General features: G+C 37.8%; 1 protein-coding gene across 1 annotated transcript in view; it reads right to left on the reverse strand.

The window, feature by feature from the left end:
• The window catches only part of Shrm (shroom), a 152,506-nt gene that overhangs the window by 62,062 nt on the left and 71,652 nt on the right, over positions 1-18,792 (reverse strand). The window contains exons 3-4 of the mRNA XM_046610014.2: positions 1,873-2,205; positions 187-508 (exon numbers count right to left, since the gene is read on the reverse strand). Of these exons, the coding sequence (XP_046465970.1) occupies positions 187-508; positions 1,873-2,205 (655 nt within the window). The remainder of the gene's footprint in view (positions 1-186; positions 509-1,872; positions 2,206-18,792) is intronic.

The raw sequence follows: 18,792 nt of genomic DNA on the forward strand, positions 1-18,792 counted from the left end.
CGTCGGAATACGAAACGTTATTTTATATCCAACAGAACAATAATTTGTATTATTCGGCGAAGCCGCGTTAGCTTGAATTAAATAAACATATTCTTCTCGCCATATTCGGTAAATTTGAGAATTCAATTTTGTGTTTTTTTTTTTTTTTCTTATTATTGGTTTTTTTACGTGCGGTTAAAAATTTACCTGCTGAGTGAAGGCTGGATTCGGCCTCTTCGCGTGTGGCCTCGTGTACTGTGCGGGTTTTTCCTTGGGGTAGCTAGTGTGGTCGGTCCAAGATTTCGAACGGTGGGAACCGCCGTGAAGAGACGAGGCCGCGTGGAGGTCTTCGTCGTGGGTGTGGTGCTCCGGTGCGCTTGGCCACGACGGATACTTCTCGTGACCAGGACCGTAGCAGACTCCTTTAAGACTCGACGCGTCTCTGACGGGGGGCGTCGGAGGCGGCGAAGCTTCGTCACGCTCGCTGAGCGGCAAACTGTAGCTTCCAAAGCCCGAGCTTTCGCTGTAGCTATAAACCGAGGGGAGAAACTAATGAGGCTCAAGTTGGTGAAGTTATTGCGATCATGATTCGTGTTTCGCAATTTTAGGAATCTCTGAAACGCGGTCGATTATAATAAGGGAAAAGTGATTCGTGCTTTCGATACTTGGTTTTACTTCAAAGTCACTGAAAAATTGCAAAATAGTGATCTTTTTTTTCTTTGTTTTTTCCTCCCACGTTTCAATACGCTAACTTTACTAACTTCAGCCTCATAAAAAAGAAGCCATGGTTATTAACAAGGTGGGGGGTAGAAATGTAGAAAGAGCATTAAATAAAAGGGTCATAGTAACAAATTTTTAAAGACGTGACGATCTGTTTTGATTCTATTTTAAAAATTTAGATAGTCGAAGAGTACAAAAGTCAGTGTAGAATGCCGTGATGTAGAAATATCAGAGTTACTTTGAATGTAATAGAATTTTGTCGATTCTGTATTTTTGTTTTCTGTACTCGACCTTTGCACTTGAAATCAAAATCTTACAGACGTATTTTTTCAAGTATCCGCGAATTGCACTTTGTCTGATTTTTAGATACACACGCAATATTGTACATAAGCGTGGTCCTTTTCAATAATCGTATAATGGATGATACAATGGATGAAAATATTGAAAAAAGGAATAAATATCATATTATCTTGTGTTAGAATTAAGCCTCGTCTTCTCGTTCGTTTCTTTTAAACTGTGCCGCGGTGAATGTTCGATGAATCGTCAATTATTTTCTCAACCGTTCGGTTTTAAAAACATTCAATATACCCATGTGCAAACTCATGGAAGTTTATAATTAATGAATTAATCACCGAGGTGTATTTTTTCTACGCGAAAAAAACTTCTCACGCGTTGTTGATAATTAAATAATTTCGAAAAGTTTGCAAATTATATACCGATCAATGAATACAAAATGTGGCCCAAAAATCGAGCAAATTGTACAAGACTATAACGATCGCTGTCATTATTCTTGTAGTGTTAAAAAAAAAAATATCAAGTTACCATAGATTATTATACTTATTACATTTTATACTCGCTTCGCTCGGGCGGTTGAATCACCCTTGGGAATAATCTTCGACTTTATTCTCTTGTTACATAACGTACTATTTCACGATCAAAATTAATACATTACGCAACAAGGGAATAAAGTCGACTTTTATTCCCGTGTTACGTAAAGGACTTTATTTCCGACTCAACTCTGGCCGCGATATTTATTTGAAAACCGTGACTTTTAAATTGATCTCATACTTCCCGCAAATGCGTTTTAGGGAAAAATATGCCACTTTCGTCCCGCTTTCGAGCTAAAAAAATTCAACTTTACGGCTGAGTGGGGAATAAATATAATATTATTACCCGCTGTCGTTTTTATACCCAGGAGTATTCTTCTTGTATCCGTCATTGTACATCGCGACGTGGGATGTTTTCTTTTTACCAACTTCGTTTCGCGACCCGTCATTTTTTTGAATGTGATAAAAGTCGGCCTGCCCGCCGCGAGGCGAAGAGGGTTGCTTGCCGTTGTAGATCTCGGCCGGATAAGACGAGGTCGCGTTTTTGTAGGGTGGCTGGAAGGGTGCTGATGCCGGTGATCTGGCGGGTCCCGGGGGTTCATCCTGGCCGCGATATCCTGGCGGCGACGGCTGCAAATCCGTCATCGTGCGTCCGACGTCCCCGCCATCCGGGATACACCTGGAATCGAGGAATAAATAGGTAAAAAAAATTCCGATACCTTTTTTCCTTAACTCCACTGAGAAAAATTTAAATTGATACAGTAACTACAAAAATTGAGTGAAACAGGTATCGTTAAAAAAAACTGTTTGAATATTGTTAAAATTACGAAAAACGAGGTAGGCCTAACCATTTTGCGCTGTCGTCGATCCTTTTTTGGTTATTGCAACGCAAAATCAGTTTCTGAGGTTTACTCTACTTTTTTAGTTGAACGAGGCTTTAACGTCAATTTATCGTTGCACATGCGTTAAATTTTCGCAACAGTTGCAAGAAAACATAGCAACATTGATCGTAATGAGAAAGAATAGTAACGGACACCAGACTTTCCGGTAAGAGCTATAAAACTAATTTTCATTTTTTACCTGGAACTATATTTTTCGATTTTGGTAAAAAATGAAAATAGTTAAGGACTGAGCGGTAATCGGAATTACAAATTTCTCTCGGTGCAGAATATACCGCCAGATCCTTTTGCATTCCCAACCACGCGTATCGCGTTTCTTGATTCGCAATAAACGAAAGGGTTTACGGCATGGTTGCGTATGGGAAACCAATCGGCGTTAATTTATCCAAGTGAAATTCGACTCTCCTACACGCCTCTGTCTTCGACTACTGCCACTGAGTTCTACGGCAATTAAGAAAGACGGTGATTTAGATGCTTGTTGGATCAGTTTTAATGCCCGCCAACAACTCCGAGCTTACGGATCGAAATATGCCCACTATTTTAGCCGCCCCGGGGTTTCTTCATTTTATTATTATTGTTGCTGTTTTTTGTTGTTGCGCAATTTTTATTTTTTTTTCTCTCTCTCTCCTTCTTTCTCTGAATTTTCTTCTCCTGTCACGACGACGCGAGATGTGAGAACAATTTTTTATCCGCATACTGGCACTGAACACCGCCCGGCGGCGTATCGTAATCGATAAATAATCGAAAAACATCCGCACGGAACAAGCTCCGTTATTCATAACGTGTGAATCCTCCTCCAGTAATGTCTATAAAACTGTAGGTGCAACTTTCCCAGGCTAGGAGCGTATAAAATAAATAATGCGACTCGTCTTTCAATTTATTCCCTAGTTGAAAACGGCAACTACGAAATATTCTATACTTCACATTTTGAATAACGAATAAAATATAAGAGACTGGATCAAAAAGGTAAACTAATAACTTGAGAGATTTTTATTTAAGGGTACACGAAATTTATGGGGAAACAAGAATCCCACATTATTGTTTTGCAATATTTTTTTTTATCAGGTCGGAAGGCCAAAGTTGAAATTTATTTTTGTACTACGGACAGATGAAAAAATTTTATTACGTTGCGCAATTAAATCCTAGACATAGACGTATAATATAATAGACACTACTTGCATTGATCGTGTCGATTTCCACAGCTCGCATATAATACGTATAGATGTATATACATATATACATATATATATACTAGAGAATAAAATACGATCCTACAGACGTAAGGCTTTGATTGCTATTGATGATCGCCGAGATGGATGAAGGCAACATAATACATCTCGAAAAAAGACCGCATGAAACAAGAAAAAAAATAAATAAATAAAACGAGCAATTTTATTTTCCTCATCGGTAAGTCAGCGGCCGTTTAAATAGCGATAAATATCTTGTTTCAGTTTGCAGTTTAAGGAAAGTTAACAACAAGAAAAAAAAACAATGCGTGAAATTGATTGATACTCGAAGAGAGGACTGTAAAAAAATATCAACTGCAGTCGAAGACTGAGCGAGGAAATTATTTACGAGCATGCAAATCATCGAATGAACCATTAAATTGAAATACGTTTCTCATACGCGTGATTATATATATATATATATATAGATGTTTGCGCATAATCATTGACACGTCGAATACAGTACATATTATACGTCCGGAATGATGTAATTACGTTGCGTTGATCGCCACTTGATGCGTTATTACGTTCATGTGGCGAAAAAAAAATATTCCTTGTGAAAGTGATCAACTTCAGGCAACATGCGACACGCTTACTTTCATTTCTGTTATTACACGATATCTCTGAGCACTGTTATCGCGTGTGCTGTGTAAAATCATTAGATAAAATCTAACTCGAATGTCGTCAACGCAAGTTCATAAATTAAATAATCATGCAATGGAAAGAATCAAAGAAAAAAAAAAACAAAGCAAAAAAGAAAGATCGCAATTCCATTACTTCTGTATAATCATTTGTTATACCTGTATAGGTAATTATATATATATGATAAATTGAGTTTAAAAATTTTAAGAACAGATACTGACTCGGGTCCTGTAGAACGAAGTTCAGTGACAAAAAAAAAAAAAAAAAACAACGATGTAAATTTGTATTGCGAGGAGCTTAATCGAGAAGTACTGACCCTACTTCGCAACCTTCGCGTATCAGGAACGGTCTGAGATAATTTTTCACGTCTATACAGTCCTACCTGGCGGGATATTAAATCGTGTAATTAATGCGCACGGGTTCATTGACTTCGCTTTGTAATGCTCGCCGTTGGTGGGGACGAGATGAACCGAAGACGAATTCAAATACACGCGTAAAATGCCCAGGGCGACTGTGCGACTCGGATGTAACAACTATGAGGCGTAGGAGGAGAGATGAAAAGAAGGAAGGAAGGAAGGAAGGAAGGAAGGAAGGAAAAGTATCGATCGCAGGTACATGCCTTGAAAACGGCTGAAGTATTTGGTAGATTCGAAACAATTTTCTACGTAAACTCACCGAACCAGCTAATATTTCCTCTTCATTCTTCTGACAATGATCAATTCATTATTCTCATTTGTTCCCCGATCATCGATATATTGAAACGTTGTGAAACAGAACGACGAATTGTTGTTATGAAAAATCAAATGTAACTCGGTAAATTTTTAGGATTAGATACTATTCTGGAGATATTGTTAAATCGTGGATTAAATTCGAATTACGAATATGTTCCAACGGATGTCGTACAAAAAATATCGAAGCGATTTAAATAGAAACCAACTTTTTTTTTATAATAATTCCGAAATTAAATTTCTTATTACTTTGGAATTCTTATTCGCCAAGTAAAGAATAATGAAGAAATAATGAAATGACGCGGAAAGGAGGCGAGGAGATTAAAGGCACCCACCAGGGCACCTTAGAGCGGTTAATGAGTTAATGACCGGGCATCCTAAATTCGCGCGGTCACGTCGCGTCTTCTCCACCGGTCCAATTATAATATTCAGCTTGTATAATTGACTGGAACAATACCCAAGGCATATCTTCGCCTGCCTATCTCAACAGTTTTGCACAATGCGACCCAATTAAGGAGATTGCCTTACCGCAGCCTCGGTTCATACATTTATATAGTATATGTATACACACACACACATATATATATATATATGTATAATATGTATATGCATACCATTTATACGACGAAAGATTCGTATTTCTAATAACCTCTTCGTGCAATTTATACTTTCTAGGCGAATAAAAATTCTTAAATTCTTTTGAAACGATTTTCTCGAAGATGTTTCACCTTTTCAATCTTTTCACTTATCCCTTTCAGTCACAGTGGAATGAATTGCTCGTCGTTTCACCTCAAAAATTTATACAATATACCATATATAATAGCCCTATCACAGTTCATTTACATCTTGAATTTAGAAATGATGAAATTCTGACTTCACATTCGTGATCGGTGATCCCAAAAACCCTCTGGTAATAAAATTCAGGTAACAATATTGAGTTGAAAAATGTGTGACTGAAAGGGTTGTCCTCTTACACGTAAAGACGAACCGACACTGAACATCTGAATCTGGTATTACGCGACTCGTTGTAAAAAATAAACAATCCAATTCATTGTACACTGGAATTAACGAGGCGATTACCGATCTCTGGTAATAAAAGCTGTCGAGATTTTTATAAAATTCGCGACGCTATTGTGTCGCATTTCGAAAAGCTTTTCGATTCGTCAAATAGTAATCGGTTTCTTCCTGACGACAATAATGATATACTTTAATCAGTTACGTTACACCTACAGTTGATAATGTGATTATTTTTTTAATAAACATGTGGTTTCGAATTAGGAAAACAAAAAAAAATTGTTAATGCTACCCGCGACGCATTGGTATTCCTCACGTAACTTCATAAAAAAGTACAATTAGTTACTTACATATCCAAAAAAAAATACAAAAACAAAAACGATATTCACGTTTGTAGTAATAACCAATTTGTCAAAATTTCAAAAGTCTTCAACAAGTAATAACGAGGATGAATTGCTGCCTGCTTCATTTGTAATGATGCAGCAATTCTCGTTACCAATTTCTTTCTTTTTTTTTTTTTGCTTCGTAAATCTTCAGAAACGTGGCTCAATTAATTTGTACCGATTTGAAACAATACTGGACTGATTGGATGTAACAATGTCACCGAATAAAAATACCTCCGACATCGTTGGAGCAATGAAAAATAGATTGAAAAAAAGAAAAAAATTAATAAAAAAAGTATTCCGGGTCACAAAACCGCACGATACGGATTACGTTTCGCTTCGTAGTTTCGACTCGAAGTATTTCGGTAGGTGCACACTGTGTGTTATGTAACACGACACACGACGAAGGCAAGTCAACCACTTCCAACGTCATTCCTCACGCATTTATCCTACGACGACATGCAGGAATTGTATTTCTTAGTGTCAATTTTTTTTTTTTTTTTTTGTGTTTGACATTTTCGGACGTTTGTTATACCGAATCGGCCAGACGACGTTGCGACGTAATTTCGGTTCCGGATCACGTATGAAAAACGATTTACGGAATCAGAAGAAATAATTCGACCTTACTCTGCAGGATAATTTCCGAATCATTGCTCGGTCTGGTTGTAGAACCAATTGAAACATGCGCCATGAAAATGAACAAATTTTGAGTATTCTTAGAGAAAAATAAACGGATCATTTCTTTGACACTATTTTCACGGCGTCTTATAATGTCCGATTTCAAATTTGGCGTTCGTATTGATTTACGTGTTTCAGAAGTGCAACGAATTCGATAAATTTCGTTACAATAGTCAAAATTAAATAAATGTTCGTTGATTTGATTACGAAATGATCCGAAATAGGGATTTCATCAAATTTGTATAATCTCAAGCTGCGATAATTTTTCTTAGCATCTATAAGAAACAAATATCAGAATTGTTAACAATACAGATTTGAGATATCGATTTTTCATTTCAGATCGCTTTGAAATGATGAAAATTCAAAAGATTCATTGACGGGAAAATTATTTTTCACAGAATTTTGCTGTTCTCTAATCGAAACCAAAGCTAGTGCAGTTTTGAATGATCAAATATTTACCGTTACCAACGTGACAAGAAAAAGTATTTCAAGGGTACTTTGGAAAACAATTTTCTCGACAAAATAAACCGCGATCATGGAATCACGAGACCGGACAAATGTATTTAATTTTCAACGATTTAAAAGCAATTTAAAATGACAAGTCGATATCTACATCTACAAAATTATTTTTAAAAAGTTTTGAAAAACACCAATTTGGGGTTGACGATATACGCAGTGACTTTATGGTGCAGGACACTACATATATTGAAGTGTTTGGTTGGATACGATCTAGAAATAGGGGGCGGGATTGATTTCTGCAATTTCGTAACTTTGAGCGTCGAGTTTCGGACCATTCGAAACTTTGATCATCAAAGTTTGATTTTTTCACATCAAGTTTCGCCACCAAAAAAAATTCAGAAATAGCTGCAGCGAGTTCCGCTGCAGGTAGGTCTAGTTTTTCTTTTCCAAAGGTAGATTTGAAGGGAAAAAACTTGTACACAGGTAAGTATTGTATAGATGTGTGATACTGGAATTGAGCCTGTTATTTTCCCACGGGAGGAAAGATGAGTCGTTCGTTGTTTGGTTAGGACGGTAGCGTTGCGTTAACGTGGGATTCTTCATAGTCTTTCCATTCCGTCTCCTCTCAGGAATGAATTTCCAGGAATAGTGCGGGGGGCGCAGTATTTAAGAGAGCCGGAAAAAGGCCGCCTACGCTATCGTCCGAAAAGTACCGCAAACAAAACGCGTCTGGTTTGACGCCTCTAAGGCAATTCGTTACTTTGAACCCATCCTTTTTTGGTATCCGAGAAAAAAATTGGTGACAATCGGTAGCGTAATTACCTGCGAGACTAATCGTTTGAAAATCGCGAGCGTGATGAATAAATAAATTTCACATCCAAAATCCGTTCTTTGAAAGTTTTAGAAAATTAAAAATCCGAAAAAATTATTACGTCATTTTGCGATTGCGATATCGAGGTGGAAAGAAGTAAATATTTCTACGTACTATAAATCATCGATAATTATTCACCAACAAGGATGATATATTTTTGTGATAAATTCCCAAGTTTAAAAGTATGCGAAAGAATTCACATATACTTGTCTGATATTCAAACGAATCTCTTTCTGTAATGTTCTCAAGAATTCAAATTTCACAGACGGTTCCGTTGTAAAGTAACAATTTTCAGTATCGAAAAATGGTTCGTGCATGAAAATTGAGAAGAATCCGAGCAGCATGGCCAGCAAGAAATTTGACTTTTTCACGGCGCCGTTATGTTTGTATTGTGTCGAAAAGTTGAACGATTCCAATTTTCAGACATCGGTGATTATTCGGCATTCCTCAATGATGGATGACAATAAACTCTGTGGCAAAAGAGGACAGAGTCCAAATATTTAGCGGCTGTAATTGGTTCGCCGTGTACACATAATGTGAATATTTTTCAAGCAGCACGAAGAAAAAAAAAAAAAAAGACGCGGGAGAAAAAAGTGAGAAAAAGAGCAAAAGTTTAATGCAGTTTGTACGCCGTGCGAAAAAATCTACTCGAAAGCAAAAACATAATTCATGCATATTATTCTCGCTCCATCGAAGCTGATCGTCGTTCTCACTTTTTGTTTGCCAATTATTTTTTTTCTTTCGTTTCGTCTTCTTTTTTCTCCCCACCGAGTAAGTAAACATTCCATAATTACCAGAGCGCACGACTGACAGAGAAGAAGATTATTACAAGACAGTAAACACTTGATCGATTTGTTACTTAATAATCATCCGGTTGTGAGATCGAGGATCGTTCGTGGTCGATGATCGCGAATGATTATATCACAAGTTAGTTTCTTCTTACAGAGATCCAGGATCTGCGCTGCGCCTCGTTTCTCCTTGGCGTATCGCAGGTCCAATTAAACCAGTAGATACCATTGATTGTTAATTTTTCATGCGCATGAAGAGTAATCGAGGATGATGATTTATACGCTTCGATTCGACATAGGCTACATGTATAAGTATAAGATCGTCGATCTCACGATGCTCGATCATAGTTTACGTTGGAACTAAAACTCGGTGTAATCGATTGATCGAGTCCAGAGGACGCGCTGTTTAAAATTAAGGCGTTATTTATTTAAGGAAGAATAGAAAAAAAACAAAATCCGCCAGAAAATCAAGATCTGATAAATTAGTTTTGAAAATTAGCTTTTCCACTCGCAGCTTTTTCAAACTTAGAACTGAATAGATTTTGGCTATGATCGGTTCGATACTTTTTCAATTCTGTAAATAACAAAATTTCAAATAAAAATCAAATAAAAATTATGATATCTTGAGAAGAGATGAATGGATTTGAACGAAAGTTGGTACCGCGAGGTTTTTTGGGTCACTAATCACGAATTCAAGGTCAGGTATGCAAAATTTGAATTTGACGTATTCGATAAACTGAAAAAAAAAAAATAAAAACAGTTGGATTTTGGAAAATTGGTATTCGTCGGTTTCTTGGATGGCTGATCACGAATCTGAAGTCAGATTGCGAAATTCAGAATGGCTTTTCAATATGATGGAAAAAAATCTAAAAATATTCCGATTTTGGTAGGAATTGGTAGGTGAAGGTTTTTTGGGCCAATGATGAGTAATCCCAAGGTCAGTTTTCCAAAATCTGTAATGGTGGATCCATTTTAATGATTCAAAATAAAAAATATCGTCACATTTTCATGTAATACGGTATCCGCAATGTGCTTATACGTATATACTATACATAAGCGATAAAATAAAACACGTCGATGCTCAAGATAAATTCCGAAAGGTTTAATAGCTCATCGTATGACAAAAGCAGAGTTTAGAGCCAGCTTCGAATCATCAGACGTTGCAGTGGGACCAACATAGCGGCATTAAATTTGATTCGTCGATCCGATAAAGCGCCTCGTACGTATACTGAATTTGTTCGCCGATCGATTGATCCTTTTGAACAGAGTTACCAAACAATGCCTAACTGTGGGTGTACACATACTGTAACGATGTGTGAGATGATCATCCGTCGATTGGTGAGATTGCAGGAATTACGCGTCTCGACCGCAAACTCATGTATTTAAATTAATCCGCGGTTGACCTCTTCGGTATTATATATACTGTACGTATACCGGTATGTAACACGCACATACATACCGGGATAATCTCTTCATGCTTGAGAATCGACCGCGCATGCGCCAAATAATTCAATCTCATTGGTCGGCGAAATCTTCCCCCAGCGATATTTTTGTCTGCGATGCAGGCGGGCCAACCTACGCAAAATGTGTGCGTTCGAAGTTTCAAACAGCATAAGCGTTAAGTTCCGACCGTTCTTTGAAGAATCAACTTTCCGACCCGATAACAAATGCTTCCCAAACCTTTCCGAGTCGCTGCCTCGATTACTTGAGATTCTAACCTCGAAAATTCGTATCAACTACATCGCCGGCAGAAAGAGTTTGACAGCTGAAACTCGGGATGGCCAGCCTGCGCGAACAGCCGATAAAACTAGCGCATGCGCGGTTGATTTTCAAGTTTCAAAAGATTGTCCCGGTATAACGTATGGTTTATAATACATCGATCGGACGTTCATCTTGATGACCGTACAATAACCTCGGTTATTGTTCCTAAGGTCATATTTTTAAAGGGAAATATGAGCAAAACGAACGGTGAGTGATTCCGTCGAGAATGCGGTCATTTTAAAGATCCTGGACGAGAAATCAATTGACATTTGATAGCTGATCTTATTCATCGTTTCTCCCGGAGTTCAATGCGCGATTTATTTTATTTATTTATTTATTTTTTTTCTTTCCATTCAAATATCGAACAGACTTTTACTTATTCTTTAGGTTATTCGTAATGCGGACGAATAAAGTGATTCAGTGATTCAATCGGGACTGGCTCAAGAATGACATTGATTATAATAATGTATACTAAAACATGTAGCATAATTATAAGAGGATTTAAATCTTAAACCTCGCGTGGCATGAACACAGAATGAAATTCAGACATCTTTTTTCGACACGCAAAATGTTTGTGAAATCAATTCAATTTACTTCGGTGCATATGATCCTAGAATCATTCACGTCAATCACGAGCATATTTTGTGACTCGAATTGTTGAATGTTTTTTTTTTTTTTTTTAATCGACAAATCCTATATCTTTATTTATTATACTCCATATGTTTGTATAATATAATTTCACGGTGTGATTTTGAAGAAGAATCGCCTGGCATGCATAAAGATTTATTTCGTTTTACCGGTACTAGCGATATTAATCCAAAAAGTTTTTTAAAAAAATTCCAACCAAGCTTGTAAAATGTATACAATATAATCGTGCGACAAATAATAATGACAAATGAGGAGAAATAGTCTAGAGAAAGGCTGAAATAAAAAAAAAATCTAAAAAAAATAAATAAATAACTAGAACAATCGATCAAATAAGGAGGTAAGATTGCGTTAAATAATTTTCGCGCGTGTGCGTGCAATGTGTGTAATCTGAAAAGAGATGCAGATGCTCTTCGTCAGCTGTAGCGGAGTAGATATTAGCTCGGAGATATACGTACGATATAATAGAAGAGAGGCCGTAAAGGCGTTACAAAAGAGAACTGGTTTCTTTGAATGGTAATAAACAATCACCGTTACTCGAGAGACTCGCGTTACCCTTTTGATTCAGATCAGAAACCGATTCCGTATCTCATGGTAGAGAGAGAGAGAGAGAGAGAGAGAGAGAGAGAGAGAGAGAGAGAGAGAGAGAGAGAGATGCGTATTACAGAAATAAAGTCGACGTGCAGGGTAATAGCTAAGAAATCTCGTGCAGTCCTCGAGATCGGAGGAGCTTAAGAGAAGAGAAAAGAAAAGAAAAGAATGGAAGTGAAGAGAAATTTGTAAAAAAAAAAAAATATATATATATATAAAAAACATAAAAAATCAGGATGAGCGTGACGAAATTCTATAACTATAACTCTTCTCCGACCTTTGATATTCCGACTCATCACTCCGTGTGTCGGTCAAAAGCTCACGTCAGGGAACGAATAAGTAACACGCACACTTCGCGTCGACTTCTATCCCGATAACGCAACAACAAGGGATGCGCTCTTTATTCACCATAAAGCAGGAATTAGGCGATGAAAGGGAAACTGAATGACGGGGGTACACGCCTCCCGGGGAGAAACACCGATTATTCCTGCGGGACACATCAAGGACGCCAAGGATGCAAGGATGAAAAGGAAACTCTGGAGGTCCGAGGCTTTTGACCGTTTCGCGATTGTTGTCCGCGCGACGCGAGATCCCTGAAAAGTTTTTTCTTTCATTTCTCGTTTTTCTTTTCTTTTCTCTCTCTCTCTCTCTCTCTTCTTCAAAGACCGGAGAATATTATAAAAATCCTGCCGTCAAAAGATAAACGTGCTATTCGCACTGAAAATATGGTTGTAAGGTTTTCCGCAACGCCTTGTTTTGCAGCAATTTTCTCTACGGATGAATTATTTTTTTTTTTTTTATTTTGGCATCGGATTATCAATTTATACATCTGAAAAATTCTTCAAGCTGTAAAGTTTCCGCTGTAACCGTGACGGCTGTTTCTTTTTCTCAAATCTCATAATATCAAAGCTTTTTTTACTCTCGAAAAAAGAAATTGATCATGCTGTGTACGTATATACTATATGTAAGAAAAATAATTTACGATTTTACACCCCCTAAGAAGTTTATTTAGGTTAAAAGACTTCGACGTTAAAATTCTTCATCGCGAATGAAAACGTTCGTATTTATTGCTCAGAACGATGCGGAAGGCTAGCTTTAAACGAAGGTTACTATTTCTTACGTTATAAATATCCAAAATTCGCGACACAATCAAATTCATTCGCATAAATCACGAGGCTGAAGTTGGTAACGTTAACGTAACCCGATCGTCGATTGAAAAAGAAATCATAAACGCGCAATTTGCGAATGACTATCAATGACTTGGACTTTCAAAATAAGAGTACACTTTCATTATCGCGTCTTACAATTAACTAAATTTCACAAATTCCTAACGTTGCGAAGTAACGATTTTTCCTAAACACGCATCGTTACAGTAACGTTTCCAGCTTCACGTTACTTATAAATTATCGTGCTGCAACGTTTGAAAAAAAAACAAAAAAAAAAAAACTTTCCCAACCCTTCCGCTCTCGGAATATCTTTCTTCCGATCTCGGGGTAAAATTTGCGAATATAAATCGCAGCTTTTCGCCAAGCCGTCCGAGCAGAAACGCGCTTGCAGCGTTAGAGTTACACCAAGGATTTCAGCTGGTCCATCGGTCCTCCGATCCCGACCCGGGGCCGCCAGGGAGAGAGAAAACCGGTCCTTGGTCGAAGCTGGCTGATCTCAGCATCGGCGAAGCATTGGCGTAGAATTCCATTGCGTGGGTGTTCATCGTTTCAGGGCTCTTCAGGACTCTTCAGGACTCTCGAGTAACCCGAAGAACGGACAGCGATCCACTTGACCGAAGAACGTGCCAAGATCTTCCCTACCAGATTGGTCTTACACTCACTCTTGACTTTTCAACCGAAAATACAGAGTTCACACGTTTTCTGCTGCTAAAGTAACACGCATAATTGTATATAATATAAATCAAGCACTCGCTAATTGTACAATTTCTTTATAAAGTTTTTCGGCTTTTCACATCGCGTGGGTTTTAATTAACGCGTGATAAATTACCCGGTCATATTGTGCAAATTAAAAGGTGAGTTACATTAAATTTTTGCTACGCGTTTTTTCTACATGCGTATGTATGTATGTATATTGTAAATACATATACACAGAAATGTAAAGACCTGCAGTCGCCACGTGGCAGTTGGGCTAGGCACCTTACGGATCACCATAACTAACGGTTCCAGGTATCTTGTACAAGTGTGTTTTAATTTTTCTTCTACCGCAGGGTCAAGAATTTCGCGTCTAATTGCGAGAAGTGGTAAAGAAGAGGGGGGTGGGGGGGGGGAGGGGGAGGGTTGAAATTTTAATTAAAAAAGATCGAGGGTGAAGCGGAAGTGGCAGCTAATAAGTCGCCGCTCGACTATTACCCGAGAGTTAATTAATATACCGAAAGAAGAGAGAGAGAGAGAGAGAGAGAGAGACCCTTCGGCGTTCCGCGGCCATTCATGAAGCCGAGTCGAGAGGCAAAGTGGGGACAGGAACTGTTAGCTGCCGTCAGTGGCTGACAGGCGACGAGGCCCAGAAGAAGGCCCACCGAAGGTACGCGATGAGGCCCTCCTTACTTCAATTGAGAGAATAATGAACCGATAAGTGTATCTAGATCTCTCCTTGCAGACATGCCTGATCCCTTCGCCTTCTTCTTCTTCTTCTTCTTCTTCTTCTTCTTCTTCTTCTTCTTCTTCTTCTTCTTCGTCTTCTTCGTCTTCTTCTTCTTCTTCTTCTTCTTCGCCTTCAGTCCGTAGGTTGTATAATATAACTGTAGATCCCTTCCGACAAACCCGACAATAAATTAACATAATCCCTGAAACAAGACCGGCTTCCTCGCTTGGTTACGGTGACCAAGTATTTCGAAACAAGTATTGAGCAACCGCGCGATATCCAAGATGGCCTATCGCAATCCTTGCTCGCTACCTGATCTTGAAAAGCTGTGTTCAAATAGGTATCTGTACCTACACTGAGAAAAATTTCATTCGTTACAGTAACTAGAAAAATTGAGTAAAACACATATCGTTAAAAAAACTGTTTGAACATTGTTGGAATTACGAAAGACGAGGTATGTCTAAACATTTTGCGCTACTGTCGATCCTTTTTTGGCTATTGCAACGCAAAATCAGTTTGTGAGGTTTACTCTGCTTTTTTAGTTGAACAAGGCTAAAGGATCAATCAACGCGTTGTTAAGCTTTCAAACTTCATTTATTCGGGTGTATCTCTGATATAACCTCGCCACTTCTTCATCTTCTTTATTTCAAAACTTTATCCTGAAATTTATCTCCATTTTTATTCCGCTTCAGCTGTCCGACTACTTATTTTTATAATTCTAATGGCGGATAGTGATCTGATCAACATTCGTTGAGTCATGTTTCATCATTCACGATTGACGATTACTATCAGATTTACTTTTCTAGCAACAAGATAAATCTGCCAGTCAAAAATCTTCCCATCGTATCTCAAGAATACTGTAACCGTGAAAAAGACACCACAAGTACTACACAGGTATTGACTTTTTCAATAACTAAAGTCCAACAAATTTCTCCAAGATTACAATATGATTTTGCAGTGATTAGAGAATGTTTTGTTACGTACTGCTCGCAACGAACGATTAACGTTTTTCATCCGTAATCACTTAAACACAGGTTTTTAGTGTTTTTTGTTCACCGAGTAAAAGAGCGACTCCACGTCCAGTAGTTAAAAATGTGAAAGAACTGTAATCGGCGAAGGATCAAACGAAGAAGCTGAAGAAGAAAGAGAAGAAGACTCTGCAGGCGAAACTTAGTTTTAAAAGATAAAGATAGACGAGGATTACCGCATACCGAACGAAAGTTTCACCTCACGTTTTTCTTCCCTTCCTACTGCACACATCATTATATACAATACCTAATTACTAGTATTGTTCTTCTAGCCACTAAAAGTAGCCGTTAATTATGCGAATTACTGTACATAAGTGAGGATATTTGCGATAGGTACGTTTGAGAAGCACATCTTCACAGTTAAAAAGACCGCCGGCTCGTCGTAATACAAACTATATTATAACTATTTCGCGAGGAAAAAATATTTCTTCTTTCCAAGGACCGAGATTTTTTATTCAATATATTTTGTTCGTCCGAACCGCGCTCGCGTGTAAATAAAAACTTGTAGCCACCAGTTTTTCGACACTGCATTAAAGAGAAACGAGAAAAAATTCCCTGATTGCTGGAGTGCAAAAACCAATGTGTGAAGTAAAGCTTTCAACGTACGAACCCAGTCTCTTAATTGCATCAGGTTAAACTGAAAAAGATTATACAAGTTTCTATTTCTTCTGTTACTTATGACAGTTTTTCAATTAAAATCCACGTCTGTCGATTCAAGGAAACCGGAAACTGAGCTTTTTGTTTGTTCCTCGATCGTCGTTGGTTCTCTAATTTTTTTACATTTATTTATTTTTCTGTTCCTGTTGTTTTCTCTAGTCCCCCCCACGTCCTCTATTCAAGGTTCACGCCAAGTGGAAATTGATATGGCGATGGAAGACGATATGGCATCGATATGGCGTGCCCGATGTTCCTCAAGACCCCGATACTGGTCTACGTCAAGAATGCTCCGAGGCATAATCACTGGTAACCATTGCTGAATCTGATCAATGTTGAATAAAAATTGATCTTATCCTCATCACCATGATCCGCGTAACAATTATCTAAGATAACGTTAATAAAGTGACAAGGGGCATTTAGCGGTAATTTACCATGTATAATTAAGCTTATTTGAACCTGTTCGTCAATAGTAATAGAAGAACGAATTAAACCCGATTGCAATCGTTCAAAATATGAGAGATTGATCCGTGCAATCGATCGATCGATAACCCAGGGTTAATTTCACCAACCTGTCATTATTTTCTCCTCTCCTCCCCCCCCCCCCCCTTTTATTCTCTCTTTGTCTCGTCTCATCGATTCGATTCGATCGAACCCGCGTCATCGGTACGACATCGATGTCCGGAACGTAAACCTCTACTTTTTTTTTTTTTTTTTTAAATCGAATGAACGGACGCACGTCCGAGTGATATCGTATTCTCAATACTATTAAGCTGTCTTTTCCAGTGTCAGGTACAGCCGTATGTTCTTTTCTGTTGGTCAAGTTTTATGGTCTCAAGTTTGCCGATGACATCTGAACGATGGTGCTGGAATGCCGAGCTCGGTAACCGGTCTCGTTATACATCACGTGATGTTTCTCCCCCGTTTACATAGGACTATGTATATACTTATGAATATACGTATGTATCGACCTGAAGCGCAATGTCCCGCAAACATATATCCAGGGTGCAGGAACGTCGCAGATATGTATCTTCCTTCGGCATTCATCACAGAGGATAAGACGTATATATGTATGAACGTCGCCGATGTCTTATTGCAAAGCTCGAACGATCGAATTTCCTGCACGGACTCTTTCGCTGATCGTTATGAGAATTATTACCATGCGATTGATTAAAAGATACATTTTTTATTGAATAACTTTCACGGGAAAACGTGTTTTTTATATATATATATATATATATATATATATATATATATATATATATATATATATATATATATATATATATATATATATATATATATATATATGTAATAAACGAAATACAGTTTATTTTCAAGAGAGTCATCAAACCGTTACCTGTGATTCCAAATTTTAACCAGAACTCATCGAGGTTCGAGGTTTTCAAAAAATTTAATCAGAACTACGAGACGATCCGATTTGTTGTATAGATTTGACGATTCCGATTTGTCGATCAAAAAATTGGCAAGTGTCTCCATTGGACTCCATTTCATCACACCGTAAGACCAACGATCAAAACAAGAAGCAAGCGGACTTCCATGGATTGGTAAAACACCGAAGCCAACACCTTTGACTCGTCTATTTATCGTCTCAAGTATACAGATTGCACAATTTTCGAACGCATGACAAAATTATAGACATTTCTGTACGAGGCACCATGGGATTAGGCACTTTATATATCCACCTCAGGCTTAATTAGATAACGGAGGTTTTTCACACCTTATTTACTGTCCCTTCTTTTTCAATATTCCAGCCGGCACGCGTTTATGAACAAATCGGTATTGGGTAGAGGTGTAAGTCTCAAGTGTTCGAAAATCGTGAAGATAGTCATGATTTTTAGAACAATGTGGAGTACACTGACATATCGAGGTCAAAATGACAGTACGTACTTAAAATCGGTAGTAAAGCATTCGGACTGTTAAATATCGTTCGAAACGATTCGGTAGATGTCATTCCAAATCGTTACTGAAAGTCATTACTGTTCCTCGGAATGGTTTAACATCATTAAAAATAATAACATACCGCATGTGTCGCGAACTTGTTGATTTTATTGAAAAAAATTTTTTGTTTCAAACCTGTGTGGACCTAACAATTTTTCAACGATCATTACCAAAATAGAATCACGCGATGGATCTCAAATATAGATCCCTGGTGCTGCTATGAGCAATGTCTTGATTCGTGTTTAAATACGTGTAGAAAAAACAGAAACGAATAGTTTAGGTTTGCCTAATTAATTCTTCTTACTCATTGCTGCTCGACTCTTTTACAAGTTTCGTATATAATAATTC

Source organism: Neodiprion pinetum, chromosome 2 (assembly GCF_021155775.2).
Source record: "Neodiprion pinetum isolate iyNeoPine1 chromosome 2, iyNeoPine1.2, whole genome shotgun sequence".
Taxonomy (NCBI): Eukaryota; Metazoa; Arthropoda; class Insecta; order Hymenoptera; family Diprionidae; genus Neodiprion; species Neodiprion pinetum.